Below are 25,439 nucleotides of genomic sequence, written 5' to 3' on the forward strand. Positions count from 1 at the left end.
TTTCGAGCCTATACAGCTTGGAGTAAGACAACATGCATGAAGAGGATGATGTGGACAAAATACTCATTTGCCTAATAATTCTGCACTCCCTGTATATTATTTTTAGGCCCTTTGATACTAGCAGCCTGTCAGAAAATATAACCCCGCCTCCCCCTTTTTTTTGGTTTCTTTAGTTGAATCTAAATCAAAAATGGCAAAGATAGCACAGTTTGACAGATGTAAAATGGTATTTTGGCACCAACAAGGTGACTCCCAATGAGCTATTATCAGAAAACTGAACATATCTTAGCATGGTGTGCATTGTGTACTTAAGAAAGAGAGGAAACTGGACAAGTGTAGGATAAAGGAATACGGAGACTAAAACTATACAGCAGTATCTGAAAATCATGGCTTTAATAATACTGACCCTTTAGTTGGACTATATATACTGTGCACCAGAGCCTCGTCAGAAATGGTCTCTGTGGAGGGCTCGAGAAGCCATTCATAAGGATAGGAAACAAGGAGAAAAGGCTGGGATATGCCATATGGCATACCATTACATACAAAGCATACAGGAATACCTTTATTGAAGCAGTGTGGGATCATCTTGACAGAGAACAAGACTAAAGGCAGCCAACATCCAAAGAAGAGTAGCTTGAAAACTAGTCCTGAAAATGTAAAAACTACAAGTCAACTGGCTTCTGGCTGCGCTGAAGGATAAATGTAATCATACCAAATATTGACTTTCAAACCCATTAGAATTGTACAAACCAATATAGTATATTTCCATGTGTGTTTGCACGTTTCGATAAATTGCTGCACCTATTTTCCATTTTCCCAGGTTGATATGAAGAAATGGGGTGTGGCTCAAGACCTTTCAACAATGCTAGAGAGGCAAAGATATTTATACTTTTGCAGTGGCTGAAAACGTACAACAGGTAAACAAAGTAAACCAACTGCTGTAAAACATACACACCTTTCTTTTATCAAAAATGAACACATGTGATATTCCTTTTTCAAAAGGCTTTCACAACCTATTCTAGCAAAATTGCAAAACAGATGACGACATGTGCTTAAAACAAGGTAAATGTATAAAACTTCTTTGCATAGTAATTCCAGGAACCTATTTAGACTGGCTGTCTGCCCATCAGTGGGTAGTTTCCTCAAATACATGGATGCAAATAAAACTGCTTTTAGAAGTGTTCAATTATTTTGTGCAGCAGAGGCCAAAGCCAATGCCCCATGGCACAACTATAATCAAAGTGATCTTGGTCCTTTGCTCCAGCCCTACACTTTTAAGATATTCAGTTGAGTACGACACCGTCGCGACTCTTACTTTGGGGGCTCTAACCACCACTCCTTATTTCCCCCCACACTGTTCCTCAGTCTGACATCCAATTGCCTCCTCATCTGAAAAATGACTTAATCGACTGAGGTGACAGTCGTACAGACAGTGTGCTGTATGCACTGACATGCCCCCATGGACTGACATCTTAAACGAATCCATCTTTGCCTGCTCTGCCCTCCGCCCTGCCTTTCTCCATCCCCCCACAAGCACACAATTTACAGCAACAATAGAGCTGTCGCCCTGCTGATGCTCGCGACGCTGTTTTATTGACAGACTGGATCAAAAGGAGATCATAATCCGAACTGACCTCATAAATTCAGCTCCATCGATTGAGGACAAGGAGCTGACAGCCTGCGTGAAAACACCGGCGCTGTGGCTGACTGTAACTGTTGTTGCTTTATCTGCAACAGTCATATGTGGCCCAAAAATGGCAGACAGCGATAAGAGAGTTAGAAAAAGAAACCAAGAATGGGACATGAGTAGTTTGCATAGCTACTGAATAAAACCCATGTTTTTTTGAATGTGCCAACTGTGGTACAACACCAGCAATATTTAACTCCTATTTCTTCTGGACCCTTAATACATGGGAATGATTTAAGATTAAGGGCATATTTCAAAGCTTTCCATGGCTGAACTATATCAGTTTGGAAATGCAGTAAACAACTAAATAAATACTTGAAAAGCAAAACTAGGTAAAGGTGTTTTACTACAAAATAAAAATGATTCCACTTCATTTCCATGAAACCACCACAAGCTTTCCTTTTGCTGGGAAACACCTGTAGAAATTCAGCAAACAGTGAGGGCATAGTTTCTTTATGGTGTGAAAGGCTGTAAGCGAGACCACATCTTCAGGGCTTTGCCAAAGGATTTAATGCTCAGCTTCTGTTGGTCGTTATTGGAGACACACTATCCCCTGCTGACATGAGAAAAAGGTGAAAGGCAGTTGATGAAGACAAGACATTAAACCAGAATGAGCACCCTCCCACGATTACACAAACTAAATTCCTTCCTGCTACTATCGGGTCAGCTGCCGTGGCTTAGGGATTTGGATAAGAATCAGAAATAGCAGCCAGGTGGCCCCCCAGAGCCAGATGTGTAGTAGGTAGCTGTAAGCAATCCTTTGTAACCGCACTGCTAATGAGTAGCATTACGTTGATGGATGCTCGAAACTGAGGAAGGCAAAGCTGCATGGGCGGAAAAGCAGGGGAAGTGGGTGTAGCAGCAATTTAAGCTCATAAATTGACTTCTTAGCAAACAGTAGCTAAGTAACTGACACAGAGCATTCGGTCTTTTCAATTTGGCTCAAACTATTATTTTCCTATTAAGTCTCCATAAGTGAACACGCAAACCAGCCTTGCCTTAAAAAAAGAAAAGAAAAAAATAGCAAAAGCGTGACCTAGATAGTCTTCTAATGAGTGCCTTACGAAAGATGAAGGTATTTATTCAGCGCCAGAGCAGATGCCATGATAATGCTCGCGTCTGAAGGCAGTAAGATAAGGACAAAGATGGTAAGCAGGATGTCTCAGAGGAGGGTTTATACCTTTGTTTCAACACACTGAGACAAAGACATAAAAGACACATCATCAGGAAACAGAACTGGACTAAAAATAGCTCAGTGTGGAGCACCTTGCTGTGGGGGGGGATGGACACTTGGCTGGGTGCTTGGGCTGTCAATCAGTATGATTGATAGGCAAGGCAAAGGGTTTAATGGTTAACAACAGTGGCCTTAAAAACTAATATGGGCCACTGTGCCCACATGGAGAGCAGATAGCTGTGCGTGTGGCTCTTAAGAGATGGAGTAAACCCACTCCAGTCAACATGGGGCTGGGCTGTGGCCTGAACAGGAGCAAGCCTCTCTTTCTTTCTCTTTAGGCACTGACTGATGTCACTTTTGGAAAAATCTGAAGCATCCATGTTTTCATGTGAAGATATCATCACATGAAAAAAAAGAAAAAATCTTGTCATGGCAAGTTAAACACAAAGACTAACAGCTTCAACGGCACTTCTATCACCACGGTAAAAATCATATTTTTTTATTTGACGTGGCATCACGACTGCCTTAAATACAAGGCCAAACTGTGTAAGATTTATGTGACATGGCCTACCTAAAGCATCACTTGTAATTACTGCCCAAGATTGCTGACTAAGGTGACCGTGAAGCATAACAGGCGCTCATGAGCTCTCAGCTGGTCTTTGCTGATTTTTAAAAAAAGTCCATTTTAACTATAAAGAGCCAATTCACAATAGCTGTGCTTTATATTGTATATTATACAATATTAAAGAGAAATCCCAAGGATCAGACGGCCCCCTTTCAGCAAGCACTTGCAAATAGTGGCAAGTGAGAAAATCCATCCTCCCCCTTATTACTAAATATGAATACAACTGTGTAGTGTTCTGTGTATGTGCACCACAATCGCCTAAAACTTGAGATTTGCTCTTTGACCTTCTTAATTTGAGAGGTGATCTAAATATGAATCTGACCATTTCCTGCTACATGTGAGCCGGAGAAACCTCATTCTTCCAAAACGGTCCAAAGTTCATGTGTGAAAATGACTTATTTTCTTGCCTTGACATGTCAAAGTATCCGCAGTGGAAAAGGGTTTATTATCACGTCGTAGTGGTGTAAAATACACATCGTGAATGACCATTTATATCTGTGGTATGAACAGGCAACCCCGGCTTCTTTTCATACACATATAATGATTAAAGGTCAGCTATTATCATACTGACAAGACAGGGCAGCTTGAGTGCTCTTGCTTGAGCCTAATGTGATGATGACGGACCAAGGAACTAACAGAGTCTTTTATGAAACTATGTCTGAGATGGGGGTTCTGCTTTGCAGCATGCCTGGCCTATTGATTGCATAGACCATTTAAGCCACATTTCAAAGCACGCAGATCTCTGTTCCAGTGCGTTCCTGTACAGTTTCATTTCACACTGAGACAAAGAGCAATCTCAGACCTTGAAAATGTACAGCTGCGCACATCTTATTTCTCTTTGACCTATTTCTTAATTGAGGATTCTACAAATGAAAGCTTTCAATATCCACATAGTGCTTTTTCTCACATGAATGCCTATCAGTGTCCTTGTAGGTAAAGAAGCCACTTTGGTTTTGTTGAGTGCTTATCGAGGACACAAAATATTCAGCACATATCTATTTCTGTATGAATGCAGGAAAAAAACAGTTTCTAATAGAGGGACAAAGAGCAAAGAAAGAAAGAATGAAGCAGCATCCATATAATCCTTTCTAAAGGAAAAACAGGGTCTAAAAAGTTACAAATATGAAGAATGTGGAGCATCTTGGGTCTTCCCAGCTTAGAAAAGCAATTTCCTCATTCTTGACAAAGGCTTACATGTTTGATACATTTGAGAAAGACAATACATGTCGTGAGGGAAGCTGCCTACACAAAAATAGCAACGTTTAGCAACCAGAGAAAAAAGAAGGGATGAAAGAGCTAGCCTCAGCCTTTACACGATCTTTGTTTACATTCCTGCTGCAACCCTCCACCTCTCCTCCCCCATATTGAGTTCCTGCCAATTTCCAGAATCCCCATGGCTGTACACTTTCTGACATCAGCTCCATGAAGCACACTAGGAGTTGGACACAATTCAAATGCTCCGCAGGGCTTCGCAGTCAAAACGAGCATTTACTACATGCTCTACTTGGCAGCGGTTCAAAGACCAGCGCCAACTGACGGTCTTTTTCCTGTCACACCTACCCCCTTTGCTGCTCCACCTCCTCCCTTCAACAGGAAGACTGAGAGGTCTTCCCGTGCTGCTGTGGCCTTATTCCTTTGCCTTTTGTTTTCATGACATAAGCAGAGCCCATTAACCCTGTGTTGTCACTTTGTTAAACACAGATGGCAAACAGAGGCGTCTCACAGCATAGTGAAACATGCCTGAGCTGATTCATTTTGAACCCTGCAGACTAGAGTAGGAATGAGTCTGCAGAATATCTGGCTTAGGTCTGAAAATCCAAATGATGCGCTTGATAAAAGTAATCGCTCGCTGTGCTTCTTAATGATAAAACCAAGCAGATGGATCGGATAGAAGCTCAATAGCATGTGAAATATTGATCAAACACAGATGCATACTCTGACATTAGTCAGTCATTAACAGTAAAAGGGTCAGCTGATTATGGAATCCAAGAAGGGCAGTAAGATGTGGTTTAAGTTCCATTTCATTGCATTTTATTACAAACCCTTCAACAGGAGCTTGTGGGCTATACAGAAGCAGAAGGAATAAACAGAATTGTGATAAATAAATGAAACTCACTTACATCAAATCAGAACAAACGGCTTTGCTAAAAGTAGAACATAAACCCACTGAGCACCTTTCAGCAGCTGTATCAGCAGAAACCTGATGGGCAATCCCAATAAGTGTCGCTCCCAATTGGCTCTCTTTGGAGCTACGCTTCCTGTAGTCACTAACAGACAGCCCCTCGCCCCCATACCTCCTAATATATATGTGTGTGTTAGCAATTTAATGTTTAATGCCAGTCCCCCTTCCCCCTCTCTCCATTTGCCCTGATCACTGTGAGTGCCATGAATTTTTAAAGACATCCCTTCTTTACTGTCCATCTGGGCTCCATCTGCCCAGCTGCTGGTGTTTAAAGCAGACAGAGACACAGGACGGGATACTTCAAAGGCTTTGCATGGCCTCTGGCCCGAGGAGGATAGTGTTCATAAAAAAGGTAGCCTTTTATGCTGGCATGTGCACCACAAAGAGACAACATAATAACTGAAACCTGATTGTTATTGCACATCAACTTTGTTTTGAAAAGCTCAGTATTTCTAAAAGGTGATCAGGTCAACACCAGAATGCATGAAATAATAAATGAAGCTGCTATAAATAGTTATCCTTCATTTTATGTAAGAATTTCGATTCCTAATTTGATTTGGATTTTTAACTCTCTCTCAAAGCTTTCCAAGTTTTTATCAATAACTATGCCATAACAAAGCCTCCACTCAAATCGCCCAGTATTTCAGTGGAGATTGATGGAAACAAATGCATGCAGGTCTCCTAGCTATAGGCTTATTTTAATAACTTGCTGGGAATAAAAATGGAGTGTGATACTGATACAGATAATTCCAAGAGTCAGACATATCAGGGACGCTCATACATGTGTTCCGTTTGCAGTGGTATCACTGAAATAGCTTCACCAGACATACAAATCAAATAATCCAACAACCCTGGCATTATTTGATATCTGTGTAAATCCTCGCTCTTTTATTTCACTTGGCACCGCTCTGCCTCGGCCAGATATGAGGCAGCTGGCAAAATGCCTTGAATAGTCTGATTAATTAATTTAAAACCACAGCGTAATCAGACATCCGACCAGGGCAGACCTCTCGGCTTCATTTAGTCTGACCTTTCAGGCGAAAGAGGCGAGATAGAGGGAAGGTGGCTGGGTGATCCACCAGGAATGCAGGTTTGCTGATATATCTTTCCACCACAGCCTGGGGCAAACCTTGACTAAAAGCTGGGTGTGGGCTGGTTTTAGTTCGCTGAATCCACATCTTGCATTTATTGGATTTATATTGTGCACTAGAGCTTTTATGATCCTGTTGTTGTCTTGTAAAGTGATTAAGGATGCATTTTTTTTGTAACTGTTTCTGTACAATGTTCTTATACATTCTCTCCTGTCCCCTGTGTTTGTAACCACTACTATGGACCTGTGGTGCCACACTGAGACATTATTTGTGCTGTACAAACATAAAGAAGAAAAAAGGGCAGTTTTCAGTTTGGAAGTGCTCCAACTGCTCTGCACTGATAGAGGCACGCAAAGTTTCTGCTGAGGATCTGAGCTTCCTAGTGGCCACATTATCACCCTCCATCAGGCACATTCCAACAGCCTCCACCCACCTGCCCAAAATAAACTGTACACTCTTAACCCCTTCCTCTCCACCCAGTGCCCTCCAAAGCACCCTACCAGCATATGACATGTCTGAACACGTGTAATTGTAAGCTAGGAGGTTAGTGCTACCCATCAGACCCTCTTTTCGCCCCCTTCTGTGATAGAGATATTAAGTCTACACCGAAAACTTTTCATGATATCTTGATAAAAACGGACCATCAGCTCAGGGTTGCTCTGATGCAGCACTAGTTGCCCGTTTTGCGCAGTGATGACAAGTGCAATATTTTAACCAACATAAATTACAGCCTCACGTGTCTTTTAATTGCCACGAGGGCTTGGTGGTATGGACAGGTGGTGACAGGGATTTTTTTGTGGGTGTAGCTTTCCTGGCCTTGATAGCTGCATCATACAGTATTTTTATATGTTTCAGATGATTGCACAAATACTCAACGGTACATATAATCCCATGAAGCCCTTAATAAGCAGGTTTTATTGGGTTTTTTTTTTTTGCACAGGGGCATCTATGACTGTGCTATGCGCATGTCTATGCGCTCAGAGCGCGTCAAGTCAAGTTTGCGCTGCAGCCGTTTGCAGATTTTACCGTTTTCCACATGACGGGGAGAAACCACAAACATTAGGTTCCGAACAAAAAAAGAAGAAGCAAAATAAAATTGGTGCACGCCACATACAAATTAAGGCTGAGGTCAACAATTTTGATTTGCTTGAGGTTAGAATTATCAGGGGACAGACTGTCTTCGTCGTGCCAGGCCACGGCTGCAATTATTTCCATCGACTGTAATCATCTGAGGGCAAAATAAGTGGATGTTCAAGACTGGAAAAACCTGGTTTTACAACGTTAAAGACTGTCGAGGAACACCGTGAGCTCGACACAGATTTTACTGTTGTTACCCAATTCCCTATATCATGCCACAATGCTGAGTTCCCTCTTCTCAGGCTTTAAGTTGTGTAGGCGTGACGCAGTGTTACCCAATCTATTGGGTATCTGACCAGTCACGGTGCTGACTGTCTTGATTATATAACGGTCTGCTGCACTAACACAGCCCTGTCTGATCCTCGGCTGACTGAGGTGCCATGATAAAAATAAAATAATAATAATAAAAACCCAAAAGTATCCATTCAAGTCGTTCACACAACATTTACAGAGGGAGGGGTGGACTATTTAGAGAAGCAGACTATAGGTTTTAGAGAGTTTGAGTCCACATGCTCTGTAATTACAAGAAATGTGCCTTAAATGACATAATCTATAGTTTGGTTTAAAACTGGAGCACATGTCAGCTAGGAGCAACGTGGCAAAGACGTTTGACTTAAAAACAAATAAAAACTAAAGTTAATTGTATTAAAAGCTTTTTCTCTTTTCCTCTGAACCAGTTTAGCAGCTTGTCTGTTATCTGTCCTGATAAAATATGTTTTATGGTTAGAATTGTGCGACAGGACGTGAGGTTGCACTTTAATGGTGGCTTTCATTATGTAATAAACTGCTGAATGTGATGGCGGCTTAGTGTATATTACATTTTTAAACTGGCAAAACAACATTTAGTTGTCACATCATGCAGAAGTAGTTTTGTTGTTTTTTTTATTTAAGGAGGCTAAAAATACTTCTCTGTGAGCAGTTTTGCAATTTGCATAATTGCACATTTTAGAAATAATAAAGCTTATTTTGCTACTAATCTAAGTATTAGGGTTTGTATTTTGCTTTTCTTGTAGGAAAACCGCATTATCTGTGTGTCCTGTTTGTGTCAAATTTAAAAATACCGTAAATACAGTAAAGAATTCAGTTTTATATCACCTGAAATAAACTTTTAACCAACCGTCTTCCCGCTTGCGTTCCCCTTTTATCGACAGCTGCCCTCTATCCAAACTTAGCTGTTGACAGTCTTAAATCTCTTCACGTAAACAGCCCGTCTTTATTCCACCAGGGCCTCCCTCATAATATCCAGCCCACTAGCATGTTTACAGTAAACGCCAGCATGGCAAAGCTGTTAACATGCACTCTAACCCACCCACAGCCCTTCCTGATCCCTCTGAGCTCCTCTTCCTCAGCTTCCAGTCCTTCAAGACTGTTCCAAGGAACAACTTTCTTTCATTCTTAGTCCATATTAGTTGGAAAATCAAAAATCTCACCAGGCACCAAGCTGCCACCAGAAGAAATGGTCTCTTCAATCATCTGCCTTGACCAGACCGTGAAGTGGCAAAGGCAAACTGAAAACCCTCACCTTAGCCTTTATCAACATTTTGCCCGGTGGCTAGTGCTAATTTCCCACCCTGGTCAGATTACATCACATGCCGCTGAGAAAGTGCAACAGAGTTTTAATGTGAATGGCTTGAGGGCCAGATGTGGCCCACTGGTAAACAACAAATATTTTAGACTAATCTGCTTCTTTGGCCAGAGTCCCTCCAGTCTACAGCCCTTAATACCATCAATCAGCAGTAATGACAGCAACAGTTAAAGCTGCGGACCTTCAAAAGACTTAAATGGCAACTACAGCTGGGGCAAAGATATAAGAAATAAGTGTTTATGCACGGCAGAGTATTATAATTTACAGTGCTATTACTGAATTGGTCACATCTTAATAGTAAGACAACCTCTACTCTGATTCACTTTTATCATATCGCACCAGTTTGCTTAACCATTTTACCCAGCTCGGACTGAATCTGAAATACGTACATCCAGTTGCATTCACATAATCGCCTGGTATCTGGGAGATTGTTGTCAGCAGGGGGGTTAAAGTGGGCCAGAATGATCCAGAATGGTGCTCAGACACTTTCGGTTAATGAGCAATTAAATCTGATCGGCACATTTCCATTTTCACAAACTGCAATGGCTCATTTTAGCCAGTGTCACAGAGTCAGTGAGGTCACTCCAAGATCCTGCCTGCACGCTTCCTTTTTTTGTCTCATTTCTGTGATTTGTTCATGGTGTAGATATAAAGGTGTGTTCGAGGTACAGAAGTGGACTGAGTGATTCAAATAGCTCGATTAATAAGACACAGAAAAAAAACATATGTTAGTGTGTGATCATTTTGCTCCCCAAGCTGGAGAAAAATGCAAGCCACAATGGCAAATGTAACACAGCATTATATAATGCACAACGTAGCTGTTCCTCCCCACACACACACATCTGACCTTAGGGTTCCCCCACCTGCCAAATCCCACTTTAACCTCTAATTGTTGGTGCAGACCTCCACACAGAGGTCTGCACCGACAGAAAGTGATGGTACCTGTCTGAACTGCTCCTCGTAGGTCCAGTCTCCGTGGTCCTGCCCACTCAAATGGCTATGCGTGGTATGTGAATGCAGATGTGCTCCCACTGCTGAGCGGGACTCCTGCTCAACACTGGGACGGACCTTCAGGAGCTGGGAATGGGGGTTAAGCTGACGGTGAGGCAGCAGGAGGATGCCCTTGCCAGGGGCCACTGCATCATGACCCGTAGGCAGACCTTCCTCTTCAAGGTCATCCTCAAAGTCTTCTTCCATCTCACCTTCAAAGTCCTCCTCGTCCCATTTCTGTTTGCTGTGTGCGTCACAAATACATTTATATATTGAAAAACTACACTACACACAGAAACTAATCACAAAAATTTTCAGAAAGGTCCAGCAAAGAAATTCACTTACATCTGTTCCTCTTCATCTGACCCCATCATGTCCTTGTATTGCTCCTCTCCTTCATCGTTGTCCTCATTATCGCCTTCCTCGTCACCACCACTGCTGCGCTCTGACATGGGGCTGTCTGACACCCTCTGCAGCCCGGCCGCCGCGGCACGCATGGCTGCAAGAGCCGCTATCTGAGTTTGCTCTGTCTCAGGTGCCGGGCTCCCTATCAGCTCATTCCCTCCGGCCATACGGACCTGAGTCTGTTGGGAGGCGGCTTGCTGCTGTAGCTGCTGCTCCATCAGTAGCTTGGCCCTCTGCTGCCTGTGCAGATTTTCCATGACGGCCTGCAACTTCATCTCCAGGGAAAGTGGCAAAGCGTTCAGAGGCCTTCTTTCCCCTCCCTCCCCTGCTGAAGGAGCACCAGTCGAAGGCCAGTCAGGGGTCAACAATAGGGGAGCAATAGCCAACTGAACCTGCGAGGAGGCAGCTAGCAGCTCGCTGTAGGTCTGGAGGTTACGGTTATGATGAAATGTGGGTTTCTGAGGGGGAGTGAAAGGTGAAAAAAAGAGGAGCTCGCTGACATGCAGTCAGAGGTTGGCTGCAGTTCTGAAGACAGAGGCCTCTCTCTTGTCTCAGTGGTTTTTCCTACAGTTGGGGAGAAACCGAAGCCGGTAGCAGAGGTGGCTGGTTCAGAGAGGCACAAGACGTGGAAGTAAAGGAGGGAGTACAAGTCTTTGCTGACAGCCTACAAAGACCTGAGGAAGAGAAAGAACAGAGCGTCAGATTGCCACTTCCCACTCTCTGTAAAGATCATTACCTGTTCAGATCACCCGTGATACTCATCTAGTAGTTTCTCCATTTTTGATTTTCTGGTTTCAATAATCCTGCAAGAAAACTATTCACTATCACTATTTATGAATAAACAAAAGTTCTGTAAAATCTCAGCGCTACCCTGTCTACTCAAAAAAGGAAAACACAAAGGAGAACAAAATGTTTAATATTACTAACAAAAATGCAAATTGTAATTCGAGATTCCTGTGAAACACAAAATACACAGTCTTTAAAGGCAACGTACATTGTGAAGGATTAGTCAAAAAAAACAAAACACGCGAGGAACAGGACAAACTGTTTCAACCTCAACAACAAGAGGAAGTGAAATCACAGGAAGAACCATCACGTTTTTTACCTGGTTGGCTAGGAGTCAAGATGAATTTCAGCCTACTGGCAAAAGATTTTAGACAAGGCTGTCTCAGGTTGAATTAATATTCACACAAGTGTCACATCACTGAGGCTTCACTGCTGTGTTTTCCCCTTTAAGAGTGAGACACACAGTGGGGAGTTTTCTGAAAGTCACGTAGGTTGCCGTTGTTCTCCTACACACCTGCTCCATAAGTGCCCAGGTATGCAAAGCAGGCTGTACTATAAGCAGTGACCTTCAACCTATCGACAGTAACGACGTCGCAAAGATCCCCTGCTAAACCCCGCTAACCTAGAATCTGGTCAAAATGCTAAGAGGCGTGGGTTTGGGGAGGCTGTGTTTAGATCAGTCACATACAGATAAGAGCAGAGTCGACAGCACGAGGGGAAATGAAATTCAAGTGCAGGTGCTGGACATGCCAAGCTCCAGTCATGACAAGAAGCAGCAGTGACTGTACGCCAGTACTCATTCGGCTATGCTGACTAATATATGAAAGAAACTGATCTCGATAACCACCATCTGGCACGATCTTTGTCTTTCACAAACTTCAGATTTTGTGTTGCGTCTACTCATTGAGTATCCTTTAAATGAAAGCATGAATGATCGTCTTTTCGAGGTTAGCTCAATCTGTATCACAACTACATGCAACGCAGCGGCACACGAACACAGTTCTATAATTGTTTTTTCAGCTGATATCTCAGGCTTGCGTTTGCTTTTCTTACAGATGACAACATCTATGAATCCCCTTTGAAAATGTGACCAGCGCAGCAAACCTGGGCACAGCATACCTCATCATTACAGGTATTTTCTTGAGCACAGGGGTTGTTTTTCTCCAGCGTGCGGCTAACTGGAATTACACAGGAAATCTCACCAGAGTTTCACGGGTTTGGTAGTATAATTACATGTAGGCACGAGAGGGTAAACAGCGTATCCACTTTTCAGGCCCGCAGTTTCTTGAGGCTTCCAACTGAAAGCCATGGTGCCACTCACAGGAAAATTAACCTTTTTCCATATCTTGTGTTTACATAGCTGTGAATACTTGAAAAGAATACAAGAATCCTGGCAATTGCCAAGAGATGTGTTTTTCCAATCAGCCAGTTTCTCAACAAGACATTCAAATGGAAAACAACAGCTTCTGCAACATTATACCTGTGTGACTCATGCGAAAGATCAACTTACATTTGCACAACATTAGTAATCTACAGAGAATTAATTGTGCACGACACAAATGACACACCAGACCGATGAATGAAAATTTGCACATGACACTATAAATTTAGGTGCCGTTTATGTTCCTGTACCTCCAAAATAAGTATACACTTCTTATACACCGAGTATTACAGAGTCACAGTCTGGAGTTAGATGCAGCAAGAAGTCAAATTCAGCAGCAGAGCTGAACCCTTGCAGCTCATTCTGAGAAAATGCACTTCAGAAGCACAAACTTCTTCCACTACTAAGACTCGAAAAGCTTCAGAGGTGTTTGATATAGTGCAAGTTACATCCCCTCACCCCGACATTATCATGCACCAATAAAAACCACAATAGAAATATTTCAGCCACTCTATACCATGGTGTTAAGAGAAATGTTGCGCAAGGAAACAAGAGCTGTGAAACTTTGTTTCCACATAGGGCGAAGGAAGTGACAACTGACGGAGCAGATGTAGTAAGGCAGCTGACAGATATTCAATATTGATTCAGTGCATTCTTTAGGGGCAATCGAGACGCAACTGAACGCCTGCAGTTGTCAGATGGAAAATAAAGCAGGATTACGGCGCCTCAATGAGCTGGATCTGGTTCGACTGAAACAACTTGTGCACGTTGTATTTACAGAGGGATCCAAGGGGAAAGACGCCGAGAATGACAGGAAGCAAACTCTCGACTATCCAGTAGCAATAAAGCACTAAATGACAAACAAATTCAACAACGCACTCGCACACGTTATCTTGATAGCGCATTTTGCTTAAAGTGTTTTTTTTAAGAAGTCACACATCACAGTCACGCAATTTCTGGTGTTCACTTCATGTTTGTGCCATGAGCATTACAGCTCCGGATACTGCGCCCCCCCCTCTCTCTCTCTCCCTGTCATCTTGTCATATATGTAATTTCAAAGACAGAAGTGATTACAACAAAGCTCGTCTGTTGACTCTTCCTGTGCAGGGGGAAGCAGAAGTGGTCTCTTTGTTTCATGCCACTGATGATCAGTAACATGATTTCCTTCATGCTAGATGGTGCAAATTATATTGCACCACTACATATGTTCTCTCCACTTCCCCAAATGAGGAGGTTCGCTTACTTCTAAAGACTTTCTATATGCATTGCAAACGACTACATTGCTGTTGTTGTATACTGCCTGAACTAAAAGAAAATCTGAATATTGTCGAATTTTTCTCATTTTATGTCTGGTCCTAACCAGAGATTCAGCTTTTCAGATTTTAGGTTTTCAGTTATGAGATAAGATATTTCTTTTTAATGTGAAACAACAAATCAGCTTCAGTTTTCCTTGGTTTCCCTGCTATCTGCCAAAACCTCAAATATTTGCTGTTGATTACCACATAAGCTCAAAAAAAAAAAAAAAAGATGTGTGGGAAACCTTAAAAAAAAGAACCAAGTAATAAGCGAGTAAGATGTTAACACTTATACATCTGTGCAGTAGAACTATATAAGCTTCTCACTTTTTGCATGAGCATCACATATTTTTGCCTGTGCGCCAAATGTTTTTTTAAATCGTCTTTGCTGTCTGTCAGCAAAAAACAACAACATTTTCATGCTTCCATGGATCATTTCAGATGCTATTATTTCAAGAACACCTTTATTCGTTTTGGAGCTCTGACTTGTGAAGAGTAGCTAGATGACTAGTTTTTAAATCCTGGTCAGAAGGGGTGGGGGGGGACCTTCTGGTTTATATTGGAATCATAAAGCCGGGTACTTATTAACAACAGGATTCGGGGAGTTAAGAGCGCTTAAAAGAACTGATGCACTGCCACTACTCCTTTTTAATTGCAGCAAAATGGCCAGAGGTTGACTCTTGAGTGAGTGATAAAGCATTTAGTATCTAGACCACAGCTTGCTGTGAAATTTGCAGTGAAGCTGTCTGAGTGGCAATGGGTGATTTCCCTTAAAACCCCCTTCTGGGTCTTCTTTGTACTGTACTACACGTGAGAAATCAGCGTTCATGGGGGAAATGTCTCCACACAGTCTTCGACTAGTTATGAGTAATATTTAGAATATTTAGAAGCTGCTGCTCCACTAAGAAATTCTGTGTGTACAAGATCCTGTGGCAAGAAAACAAACAGGTTTCACGCCCTGTCTGTCTTCCTTTTTTGACAGTCAAAATGCTTTACAAACTCATTTACACCAAACAAATTATACCATGGTGTTGCTCCTTCTCTGGGAAACATTTCCATATCTCAGTATGTCGGGAAAAGGGGTTAACTCAGGAGTTTCTGAGAACTTGACAACAGCAGACAACTTCCTCTGCAGTTTTACTGCCACCTTTACGAGGGCTTACTGGACAACAACCCCAACAACATCTGGCTTTTGTAGTCGGTGGGAACAGGCACAATGGCCATTCATTCCTGTGTAAGTAGTCATGAGTATTTATCGCATCCAGCAACCTCTGTCACCTGCCTCCCACAGTGCTTCAAAACCAGAAACATGGCTCCAATATTTATTTATAAGGCATACGAGCTACACACCGCTAACCCCTCAGGTTTAGTCTTCCATTTGGACTAAACTGCAACAGTCTGCCTCCAAGTCTGTATTTACAACAAATGGATCAATTATATAGAACAGCACTTTATATGTACAACCAAATTATGAAGAATAGATCTCACAGGGACCACCGATAAAACCTCTGGAAGAAAGTCCACTTATTTAAAAAAAAAAAAAAAGACTCTGGCATTTGTGTGGATATATTCCTTGGGTTCATTTAACAGCTAAGTCTAAGTAGACACTACCTGCTGGGATAGATAGCAGGAAACCATGAGTGGGTGAGAGAAATTGAGGAACCACTGGCACAGAAACGTAAGCAGCTGGATGAATGGGGTATAAAAAAAAAAGAACACTAGCAGCTAATGGGTTAACCCTGTTTTTTTAAACCCACATTTGGGAAGTGGAAGACTGCAAGGTCTGAGCAAACAGGACAGAGTGATAAGAATGGGAGCTAAGGGTCTAATTCCAACAAGATAAAGTGACCCAGGCTGGCTCAACATACAAGCACATACAGACTCTTGATAAATGAAAGGAAAACCCTGAACCCTTAACCCCATACACAGAGGAAGGATCTGGTGGCTCTGTTATGCCATGCTGGCTATTTTCCTGCCAGATTTTGGCCACATCTGTCCTCTTGGGGAGCGTGGAAGGTGAGGGTGTCACAGCAAATACATACAAAGCTGTTCAATTGATCATCTTTAACTTGAGATGAAACATTTCTATGCTGAGGTGAGAACTCTCTTCCAAAATGGCATGCGTGCCACAATGAGCAATGAAAGAAAGAAAGATAGAAATTCTCAGAGAGAAAGAGGAGTATTAAAACCCAAGGGTTTTTCCTCAGCGGGTACGTTCATGTGCCAGCAAGATTGCAGATTCTTTATCTTGCATTTCACATTTGGAATAAAAGTGTTAATTTCCTTTCATGTACTGAAACAACAAACCACCTTGTTCCTGATAAAACATCTGCGGTTTGAGATGAGCCGTGTGAGGTCTCTGCAGGTCCTGAAACTAGATATTAAAATGAATGTCTGTCTGTTCTGCTTGACTAAAAATCTGAGAATTAGATTTTTTTTAAAGCTGTAATCTGCTTTTTGTGCCTCGTCTCGGCGTATTGCTCGCTGACGTGAGTGGGTGGGAGACATTGTAAAAGTTGTTTCGGTTTAGTTTCCGTAGATGGTTCGTGGTGTACGTTCTTTCTTTACATCTAGTTTAAATAAAAAAAACAAAAGACAAAAAAACAAGATCAATCCAAATGGACGTGCAGACAGACTTAAATGGCATCGATGTTTTAACGCGATGCGGGTTAACTGAAATCCTGCAAGTTGTTATATCATTCAGCGTGCTGTCATGCATCGATAGTTTGTACCATACTGTTACGTTAGTAGAGAAACAGGCTTTGTACTGATGTTATCAACAACATTCCCGGGCAAACATACGTCTGCCTGCCCCTCCTGAATATTTCTGTCTGTCTTTACTTTTAATATCAACGCTCCGTCGACTCAATCATCACACCTGAATTTATCAGATTATTACACCACGGTGCTCTCTGCAGCAAAGTTTACACACTTTTCTCAACAAATAAAGTAACACAAATTATTTAAATACTACACACTGGAGGTCACACAAGAAGAAGAAGAAAAAAATGCAACCACACCCATTCTACTTCAAACTGTTTATGTATACAAGCTGCTTTCTGTGTACACTAATTTACATATGATCCTTTTAAATAAAATAAACATATACTTGAACAGCCAAAATACTTAGCTCGCACACAATTACTTGCAGCAACTAAGAAATAGGCAGAAATCGTTACTTTAATTAACAAGTTGCGTTCTCCTCCTGAGGCAAAACATTAACCGGAAAGGCTGTTAACCTGAAACTGAAATGAACAACACGCCTATAATTTCAGGTAAGCAAATATTTTAGTTGGAACACAACAACTATTGCAATAAAGAAAGAGAATCAACTGAGTTAGTCACAATAAAGTGTACTTTTCAGTCTTTATTTATGTCCACTGTGTGCATTCAAATAGTTAACATGCTGCTTGGATATTAACTGAGGATAGAATTTAAAATGACAGATGTTTGCAGCAAAGGATTCCCGATTACTTCTGAATCTAGACAAAAAGGGAAAAAAAGGAACGGGGTGGGGATAACAGCAAAAAGTCGGTTAGTGGTGCTGGTCTTGATTATGCCTCACTCTCGCATTCCTCGCAGTATTACCTCGTAAGGCAATAACACAGGCTCCATTGAACCCCAGTGGAGCAACAACAAGATCATTGAGGAAGTGTCGCACAGGCCGGTCACGTATTTTCCACTGAACCCTACCAGCAAGTCTAGGCCAAATCTGATTAGCGCCAGCTATGCTATAAATTAAGTGGGCATATAGCAGCAATAATCCAGCGATCCACTTCTCAGCAGTGAAATCTGTGGCCATCAAGCAACAGGATTAAGCTGTGGACGCAAGCGAGGCTAATAGTGTTTTGCATGCTAAAACCACCGTATGATCTACAGTGTTCTGATTTCACTCGAAGGAAATGTAAAAAGCCTCTGCATGTCAATTGGAAACAGAGGAAAGTCACTGCTCCTTGCTCACATGTCTGAAACACTCTGAAACAATATGAGTAGTATTATTATTAATAAGCAACTGTAAGCAGTGCGAAAGGAAAACTGCTGAGGTTCAATACTTCTAGGAAAATGGAAGGAAATCATAAAAATCATAAAAAGATTCAATTATAAGGCTGGATACTGATATATGTAAGTCAGGTAAACAAAAAAAACAATACGAGCTGCTTAAAAGAGGTCATAGAATAACCACAGGAACAACATGTTACCATGTGTGTGGAAAGGTTTGCATTTCTGCACGTCAGACACATGTAACTTCAAGGCCAAACAACTGACAAGGAAAATGTTTCTCTGTTAGACAGAAGACCGTCCCTAACTGCCTGAAAAGTTATCAGCTGAACATTCAAATTTAAAAAAGAGAGGTCTCTGCTGATTCAGCTGAAACGTTTGCTGCTGATAATGCCTCGCTGGTGGATATTGACTTTGCCATGTTACAACCCTACGAGAGCTTCGAGCAGACACTGTATTATTACAGGAGCAGACATAAATCTCATGTGACGACAGCTCTGGTGGGGAGACGCAGACCATTCTTAAGGAGGCTAACGCAGTCTGTGCTGCAGTGAAAACAACAGATGACATCAGTATTTTTATGGTTAATTCTCTCATGGCTCGACAGTTTCATTTGTACCGGCTGGTACCCGTTCTTTGTTGTTCTGTTTTGCTTTTTTTTTTTCATTTTTCTTTTGTGCAGCTAAACCGCAACCTGAAAAAAAAAAAAACACAAAAAAAAAACACAAAAAAGAAACAGTTTTCTGAAACAACTTCCAGAGAAAGTGAACAAACAAGTCACATCAACATATCAGTGCTTTCATTTTAGGCAGCTGTTTTGTGTCCACTGATCCATGTTCATTTCTGCTTAAGCTTTCAGTACTTTACTAAGTGTCTATTCCCTTTATGGTTTAAAAAAACAAAACAAAAATAACCCCACTACTTTTTTAATACAATTAGTGCATTTAATCAAGCCACCCGTACTGCTAATATTAATATTAACTACTTTAGTACCTCCAGTGATTACTATAAAGGCAGTTACCAGGTCAGAACTTTGCCATGAAAAACAGAAGCTCAGGAGACAGGCTGCATGTTGCAGCTCGCAGGTTTCAGTGCACTGCCATTGTGGCTCCAGAGTGATGATATGACGCCGCTTCGTCTAGCATGGGAAAGGTGGAGGGGGGGTATTTTTCATTGAATGGCATGAAAACTGGATTAACTTGTCGGTTTATATAGAGACTACATGGTCACGTCACTACATTGTGATCTTTTACAATCCATCCTTTTGTGTGTACACGGTTGATGGATGATTGGAAACCTAAGATAAAGACTTCTTTGCACACAGTGAAAAGAAAAAAAAACACTGCTGGTGGTCAGTTCTGTATTAGATGTGGATTAAACATCTCTGCCTAATAAATACCAGCAGCTTGATCTGCTAGCAAAGGATTTATATTTGATGAAATTAGTTTTTGATTACTCGGGTGGGTTGTTAGTGCCAGCTGACACAAACGTAATGCTAAATGTAACAGAAATGCTTCAGGTCTGATGGACACGTCAACATGTTGCAGCTGTGGCCTGGTATCCGGGCAGATGAGCACGGGGCACCTGTCTGGCGCCGAACCCACTGCGTTCACAAAGCTTACATCTGTCTGAGCAGGTTGGTTCAGGACCTGCGGGCCATCCCAAAGCCTTAGTCCTTTCTTTTTGCCTACGTCACTGTCAGGCCTGCTGGGATTCCCTCATGACTCGAGCCCACGTAATGAAGTAACTGTATGGATTTTTTCCCCTGCATTTTTTGGCTACAGTTAAAGGCCCACGTGCTGAACAGTGCCTTCAGAAAAGCAGCTTTTGGCACAAGAACAGCTGAAAGGCAGCCAAGCCGCGCTGCCTCCCACTACTTTAATGGCAGGAAGGCTTGTGGTGTGCAGACAGCACTCAACATTCACAGTAATACAATCTCTGCTGATACAGAAGCGTTCAAGTAGTCAATGCAGTCCTTGAGCCAAAGCCCACACCCCTTGGGAGTTGCAGGAAGGGTGACAAATTAAAGCAAGAAAATAGCCCTGAACACAGTAAAAGGTTTATAGTTTGATAAGAAAACAAGTAGACTTGTCTGGCCTGTCTGAGCATGTCTTCCTGTCATTAACGCACAGCCACTAACCAGTTTAGTGGCCAACTGCCAGTGTCTGTCGTTCACTCAGCCGTGATGCTCGGAGGCAAACTGAACAAGCTATTTGCATGTGACACTTACTACTTCCAAATGATCTTCAAATACACTTGGGCTGAGATGAGGCACCGCTGACGACAGGAAGCTATGTGGATTTTTGCTTGTAAATGACAACGTGACACTGCCTCATGCTGATATGTGCATTTGGCAAGGTGAGAAACAGTGAGGTGTGAACCTACCAGCGGCACAAACTCCTTAAGACAAAAAGAAGAAGAAAAAGTGAATTAAAAGAAAAGCAGAAGTCTGGCTCTACATGGAACACACATGACTAATATATAAGGTGTTACATGAACCTGAGATGGTTTCAATACAGATAATCCCAAACAGCAGATTAAAGAAGAGGCCAGAAGGGACCATGTTAAACAGCAGGAGAAAGAAAACAGAAAACACACTCCGGGGAACCAGCAACAGAAAGCAGGCATATCAGTAGAAGCCAATGCAATGAGAAGACAGACATGGCCATCGGCCAACCCACAATACATGTGTCAGCAGGACTGATATCTAGATGATAGCAGGCTCAATCGCCTACGATAATAAATGGAACAAAAAAAAACAACAAAAAAAAACAAGCAATGAGTGAGAAACACATTACATTTTGCTTTGAATGCCAGTCATTTCATTTCTAATCTACAATGAGCCAATCACAATGTAAAATAAAAGCCTGGCTTGGTTCAGCTGCCTTTCCCTATGCCGCTGGTCAAAGGATACCATATGGAGAGGGGACCAAACAGATTAGCGGTGCAGTTTTTCTAAGGTGATTGAGGAATGGTGGGGCGTGGGTGCCATGATCAGGACCTGGAAATCTCTGTTAAGATGATGCCAAGTTCTGCGACTCAGCAGCTCACACTTTCTTTGTGTCTGTCAGCAACAACTTAAGAAGTAATTATGCCCACTCAGATGCGGGACGGCTCTCAACCTTCCTGGCGGCGTCTTCTCCTGGTTCACCTTTTTGGGTTTCAAAAACACCCGTCCTCCTCATCAATTTGTGTGCGTGCTGAAAACTTTTGCAAAATTGATGACCACACAAAGAACATTTCAAAACCGTGCCTGTGACCTCAAACCACACAATGGACCACTTTGTTGCATTTTTGCAACAGAGAATCATGAATCTGAATCTAATCCTTTGATTAATAGCACAAAGATATTAGCCTTTAAAAAAAAAAAAAACTTTTACAAAGAGTCACTCATCCTGATGGAAGGGAAAAGCATCTAAAACCACCTTTAAATAAGACAGTGAAACCAGACTTGACTGTTTTTTCGTGTCATAAATGTTTAATGTCATCCAGACAAATGTACTCTACGGGGCATTTCCTGTGCCTGTACTCCACTGTCCCCTTTACTTGGGGAGAAACTTTAACAGTAACCACAAACCAAATGTTAGTCAGTTTTGGTTGTGGCTGCGAGGTTCCTCGTGAGACAAAACAGGCTATTATGAGAGAAATACAGTTTGAGGGCCTCTCGACTCTTTTGGATGAAACGTTAGCCGTCCCCCTTTTTCACAACTGCGGACGTCACATGAAAACAGTCTGCAGGGCTCATACTGTGGACTTTCCCACTACCATGCTGTAGCACTCAAGATGGCACATTGTGTCCAAGCCACCACTGTGACGCGACTTTTCTTTGGAATATTTTTGACTGGACTTGATTTTATCTAGCTGCGTCAGAGTTGCACTTACACAGAAATGTCAGCAACTTACGGGATTTTTATTTTTTTTTTTACGTGTAAGAAACTGAAAAAACCCTTGAACTCTAGTGAAGATCATCTCATTCAGACATCTCGTGTAGGGTTATTTTCACATCTTTAAGTACATCTATTTTCTTACATTTTTATGTTTTTGGTTGGGGTTTTTTTACATCAGAGTAGTCCATACTCCCAAGAAAGATTTGAGGTTTTCAGAAGTAATTTCAGGTTTAACAGTTTTATTTTCAGTGTAAGTATTTAACTTCTTTCCTAGGTACAATTCTTAACCTGGAAACCTGACAGTCTGTGCTTTGACTGACAGATGTGTGTAAGCCTTTGAAAAGCATGTCACCCCTGAACGAATAGAACTTCCTTGATGAGAGGCTTCATTCATTCATTCTTCTTTTTTTAGTGCAGGCTGTAGGCAATTTCACAGCCATCAAATTGTCCTAGAGGCCTTTATATAAACATAATCCAGAGAGAGGGAGCACTTATGCCATGTACTTACTTGTTGATAAGATTTGCAAAGTCTACTTACTTTTTGATAGGTCTTTATTTGTTCATCTATTTGCTCCTTATACTACCAAGACTTCTTTAGCCTGAAGCATTGTGATTACAGGTAGTCAGATAATTTAAGAAAAAAAGCTGGCATTGATACTGAAAGGCTTATTAACGCAGGAATTCACACAGTCAACATTCATCTCTTCTTTTCCGCTCCAATATGTAAAACTAATGCTTTTTGCTCTGTGCTAGAGCTAAAATTACGTTGGTTTGGTTTCCTTCTTCGGAGGAAAAATGCAGCACTGACCCTGTCCATGTCTGCTATTGGTCATCTGGTTCCAGCTCCGCCTCTTTTATGTGAAAGGACAGAGCTAGATTAGGAAAACCTGGGTTTACGTCCACTGTCGCGTGACTGTGGTTTAGAGTCTTATGGAGCTACATATGTTAACCTTGCTTCTTAGCACAGGCCTTTGGGGCTGCCTGCTCTTACTAAAGTGAGTGGCATGAAGCAGTCTTAAAAACCTGCTTCAAAGTAGCCCATAAAGCCACCTTTTGGTCTCCGGTGACTCCCCCCTGCAAAAACACCACCACCACCTCTCTTCTCGTCCCCTCCCAGCTAATGCAGAACATGGCAGCCAGACCTCCAGTGAAGGCCCCAGCTGTACTTGCAGTTACATGCGCTGGCTTTTATATCTAACTTAAAGGGCAATGGGATGTACTTATGTTACACAATCATACAGTGGATGTGTAATGGCGGTGTAAAACAGTGGGTTCGAGCTCTACGGGACGCGGCGTCAGACGTCGTTCAAAATGTATATATGCATATATTTATATACGTTTATTTAAAACCCCCACACACATACTTTAATTTGCACTTTTAGCCGCGAAGATTTAACAGCAAGAAAAAAGCGCTTTGTCTGTTATTGGCACGTAACGAAGCCGGTGTGTAGTGTGACTAATCCTCCTGCAGTGTGAACTTACGGCTTTACGTTTGGGACGTGGTTGAAGTGACAACGTAACGGTCAGAAATCGACTGATAGCCCTTATTACTACGGTGACACGGTTACCAGGTAACACCAGAGACTAACTCTGCTAGTTATTAAAATGACAACCTTTTCTATTTTTACCCTTCATAGTATTAATAAATATATACACACATATATATATATATAAATACTTGAGGGGTGTTGTGGGAATAGTTTACAAAAAAGTGCCCTTTCAATCAGCGTATGGTTAATATCTAACCGTTGTGAGTGATTCACGGTCATTGAGTCCATCCGCTACCTTTGCAATAGGCAATTAATCAGACATTTGAAAGCGTATCGATAGAAAAAAAACTGCGTCCTTTCTAATAAATGACGAGACAAACACAAGGAGGAAGCCACGGAAAAGTGAACGGAGTTTAAAGGGTAGCTCGGGCACAAATAAAGCGAGCGAGACAGAGAGAGAAAAATAAACTTACCACATCGGCTTCCGTTCGGTATTCTCACTCCTCAGAACCGGAAGAAACATTCCTTGTTTTCTCCAACTCTGAATCCCGAGTGCTCTCGCTCTCACCGGTTACGCGCAGAGGAAAAAGCCCCGGAACGAGGTCGAAGAGAGGTGATTAGCATGTATATCGACTAGAAATGAAGTGGCTTCATGTGACTGCATGACACCCACTCGATCGGCTTGCGCATGTAATTGTGTTTTTTAGAATTTGCGTGGCGCTAGACAGACACGGAGACAGAGAGAGAGAGAGAGAGGGAGAGGCGTGGAGAGACTCTCCGGTTTGCACACTCACATCATTGGTTGACAAACAGCAATCAGATGCAAATTCCTAACCTCTGAATCAGCAGGGGCCAGCCCTCCCACCTCCCCTCCACCTCCCCTACCTCCCCTCCTCTTCCTCCCGGACGCCCCCAACCCCCGCGGCAGGGTAAGTGCAGGGCTATAAAGTTGGAGTGGGGCAGAAAGCTGGGGACGTTAGAGCAGATGATGCAAACTTCAGGCACACTTTGCATTTGGTGTCCCTGCGGTATTTAACAGATGGACAGTAGCAGGTGAATTAAAGTAAACGTAGCAGTGTCAACAGACGTCAGAAGTAGCGGCGCAGAAAGAGAAGGGGGAAAAGGTGTGGTTTAATGTGCGGCATTTCGTGGGCCTATTACAGGGGTTTAAAATGTGAATAAATAAAAATAAAACGTAGCGTAGAGCAGAAACAGCCACTTGCGTAAGGACACAGTGAAGCTGTTTACAATCAAACTACAACAGAAAAGGGTTATTTAATCTGCCAAACTGACTGAATTCAATTTCCCAGATAAAAATATTTCTATAAAATATTATAAAATAGAAAATATTTTATATTTTTAAATTCTGTTGGTCTAGCTTCCTTCGTTAAAGGAAAAATAAACCCAGTAGCCAATAACAAGTAATTATATGGCCAGTATCACAGATACCAATGCGGATACAGATATTTATAAATTTTAAAGGTGGTTTATGAGATGAATCAACATTAATTTGCTAAATTTAGAACATATTTTAATTACCATATACATTTTTTAATTTAAAAAATTGGTTAACAGTGGGCAACATACTGAACTATGATCTGATACAATACCAAAGTTGGTATCGATATGATCGATATTTGATTGATCATCTCTGTAACCCACAATGAAACACTGTTTTACTGTTTTGCTGGTACTTGGGATCTAAAATGCCAACGATGTGCATAT

General features: G+C 41.9%; 1 protein-coding gene across 2 annotated transcripts in view; it reads right to left on the reverse strand.

Moving 5' to 3' along the window:
- arid3a (AT-rich interactive domain 3A) overlaps positions 1-24,413 on the reverse strand; it is a 40,122-nt gene extending 15,709 nt beyond the window's left edge. For both annotated transcript variants that reach the window (XM_005730245.2, XM_005730246.2), the window contains exons 1-3: positions 24,188-24,413; positions 10,817-11,550; positions 10,424-10,715 (exon numbers count right to left, since the gene is read on the reverse strand). In XM_005730245.2, coding sequence (XP_005730302.1) covers positions 10,424-10,715; positions 10,817-11,151 — 627 coding nt within the window. In that variant the 5' untranslated portion in view covers positions 11,152-11,550; positions 24,188-24,413. The remainder of the gene's footprint in view (positions 1-10,423; positions 10,716-10,816; positions 11,551-24,187) is intronic.
- Positions 24,414-25,439: the final 1,026 nt, after the last annotated feature.

The sequence above is a fragment of the Pundamilia nyererei genome, unplaced genomic scaffold (genome assembly GCF_000239375.1).
Source record: "Pundamilia nyererei isolate P.nyererei 1_Seehausen unplaced genomic scaffold, PunNye1.0 scaffold00036, whole genome shotgun sequence".
Lineage (NCBI taxonomy): Eukaryota > Metazoa > Chordata > Actinopteri > Cichliformes > Cichlidae > Pundamilia > Pundamilia nyererei.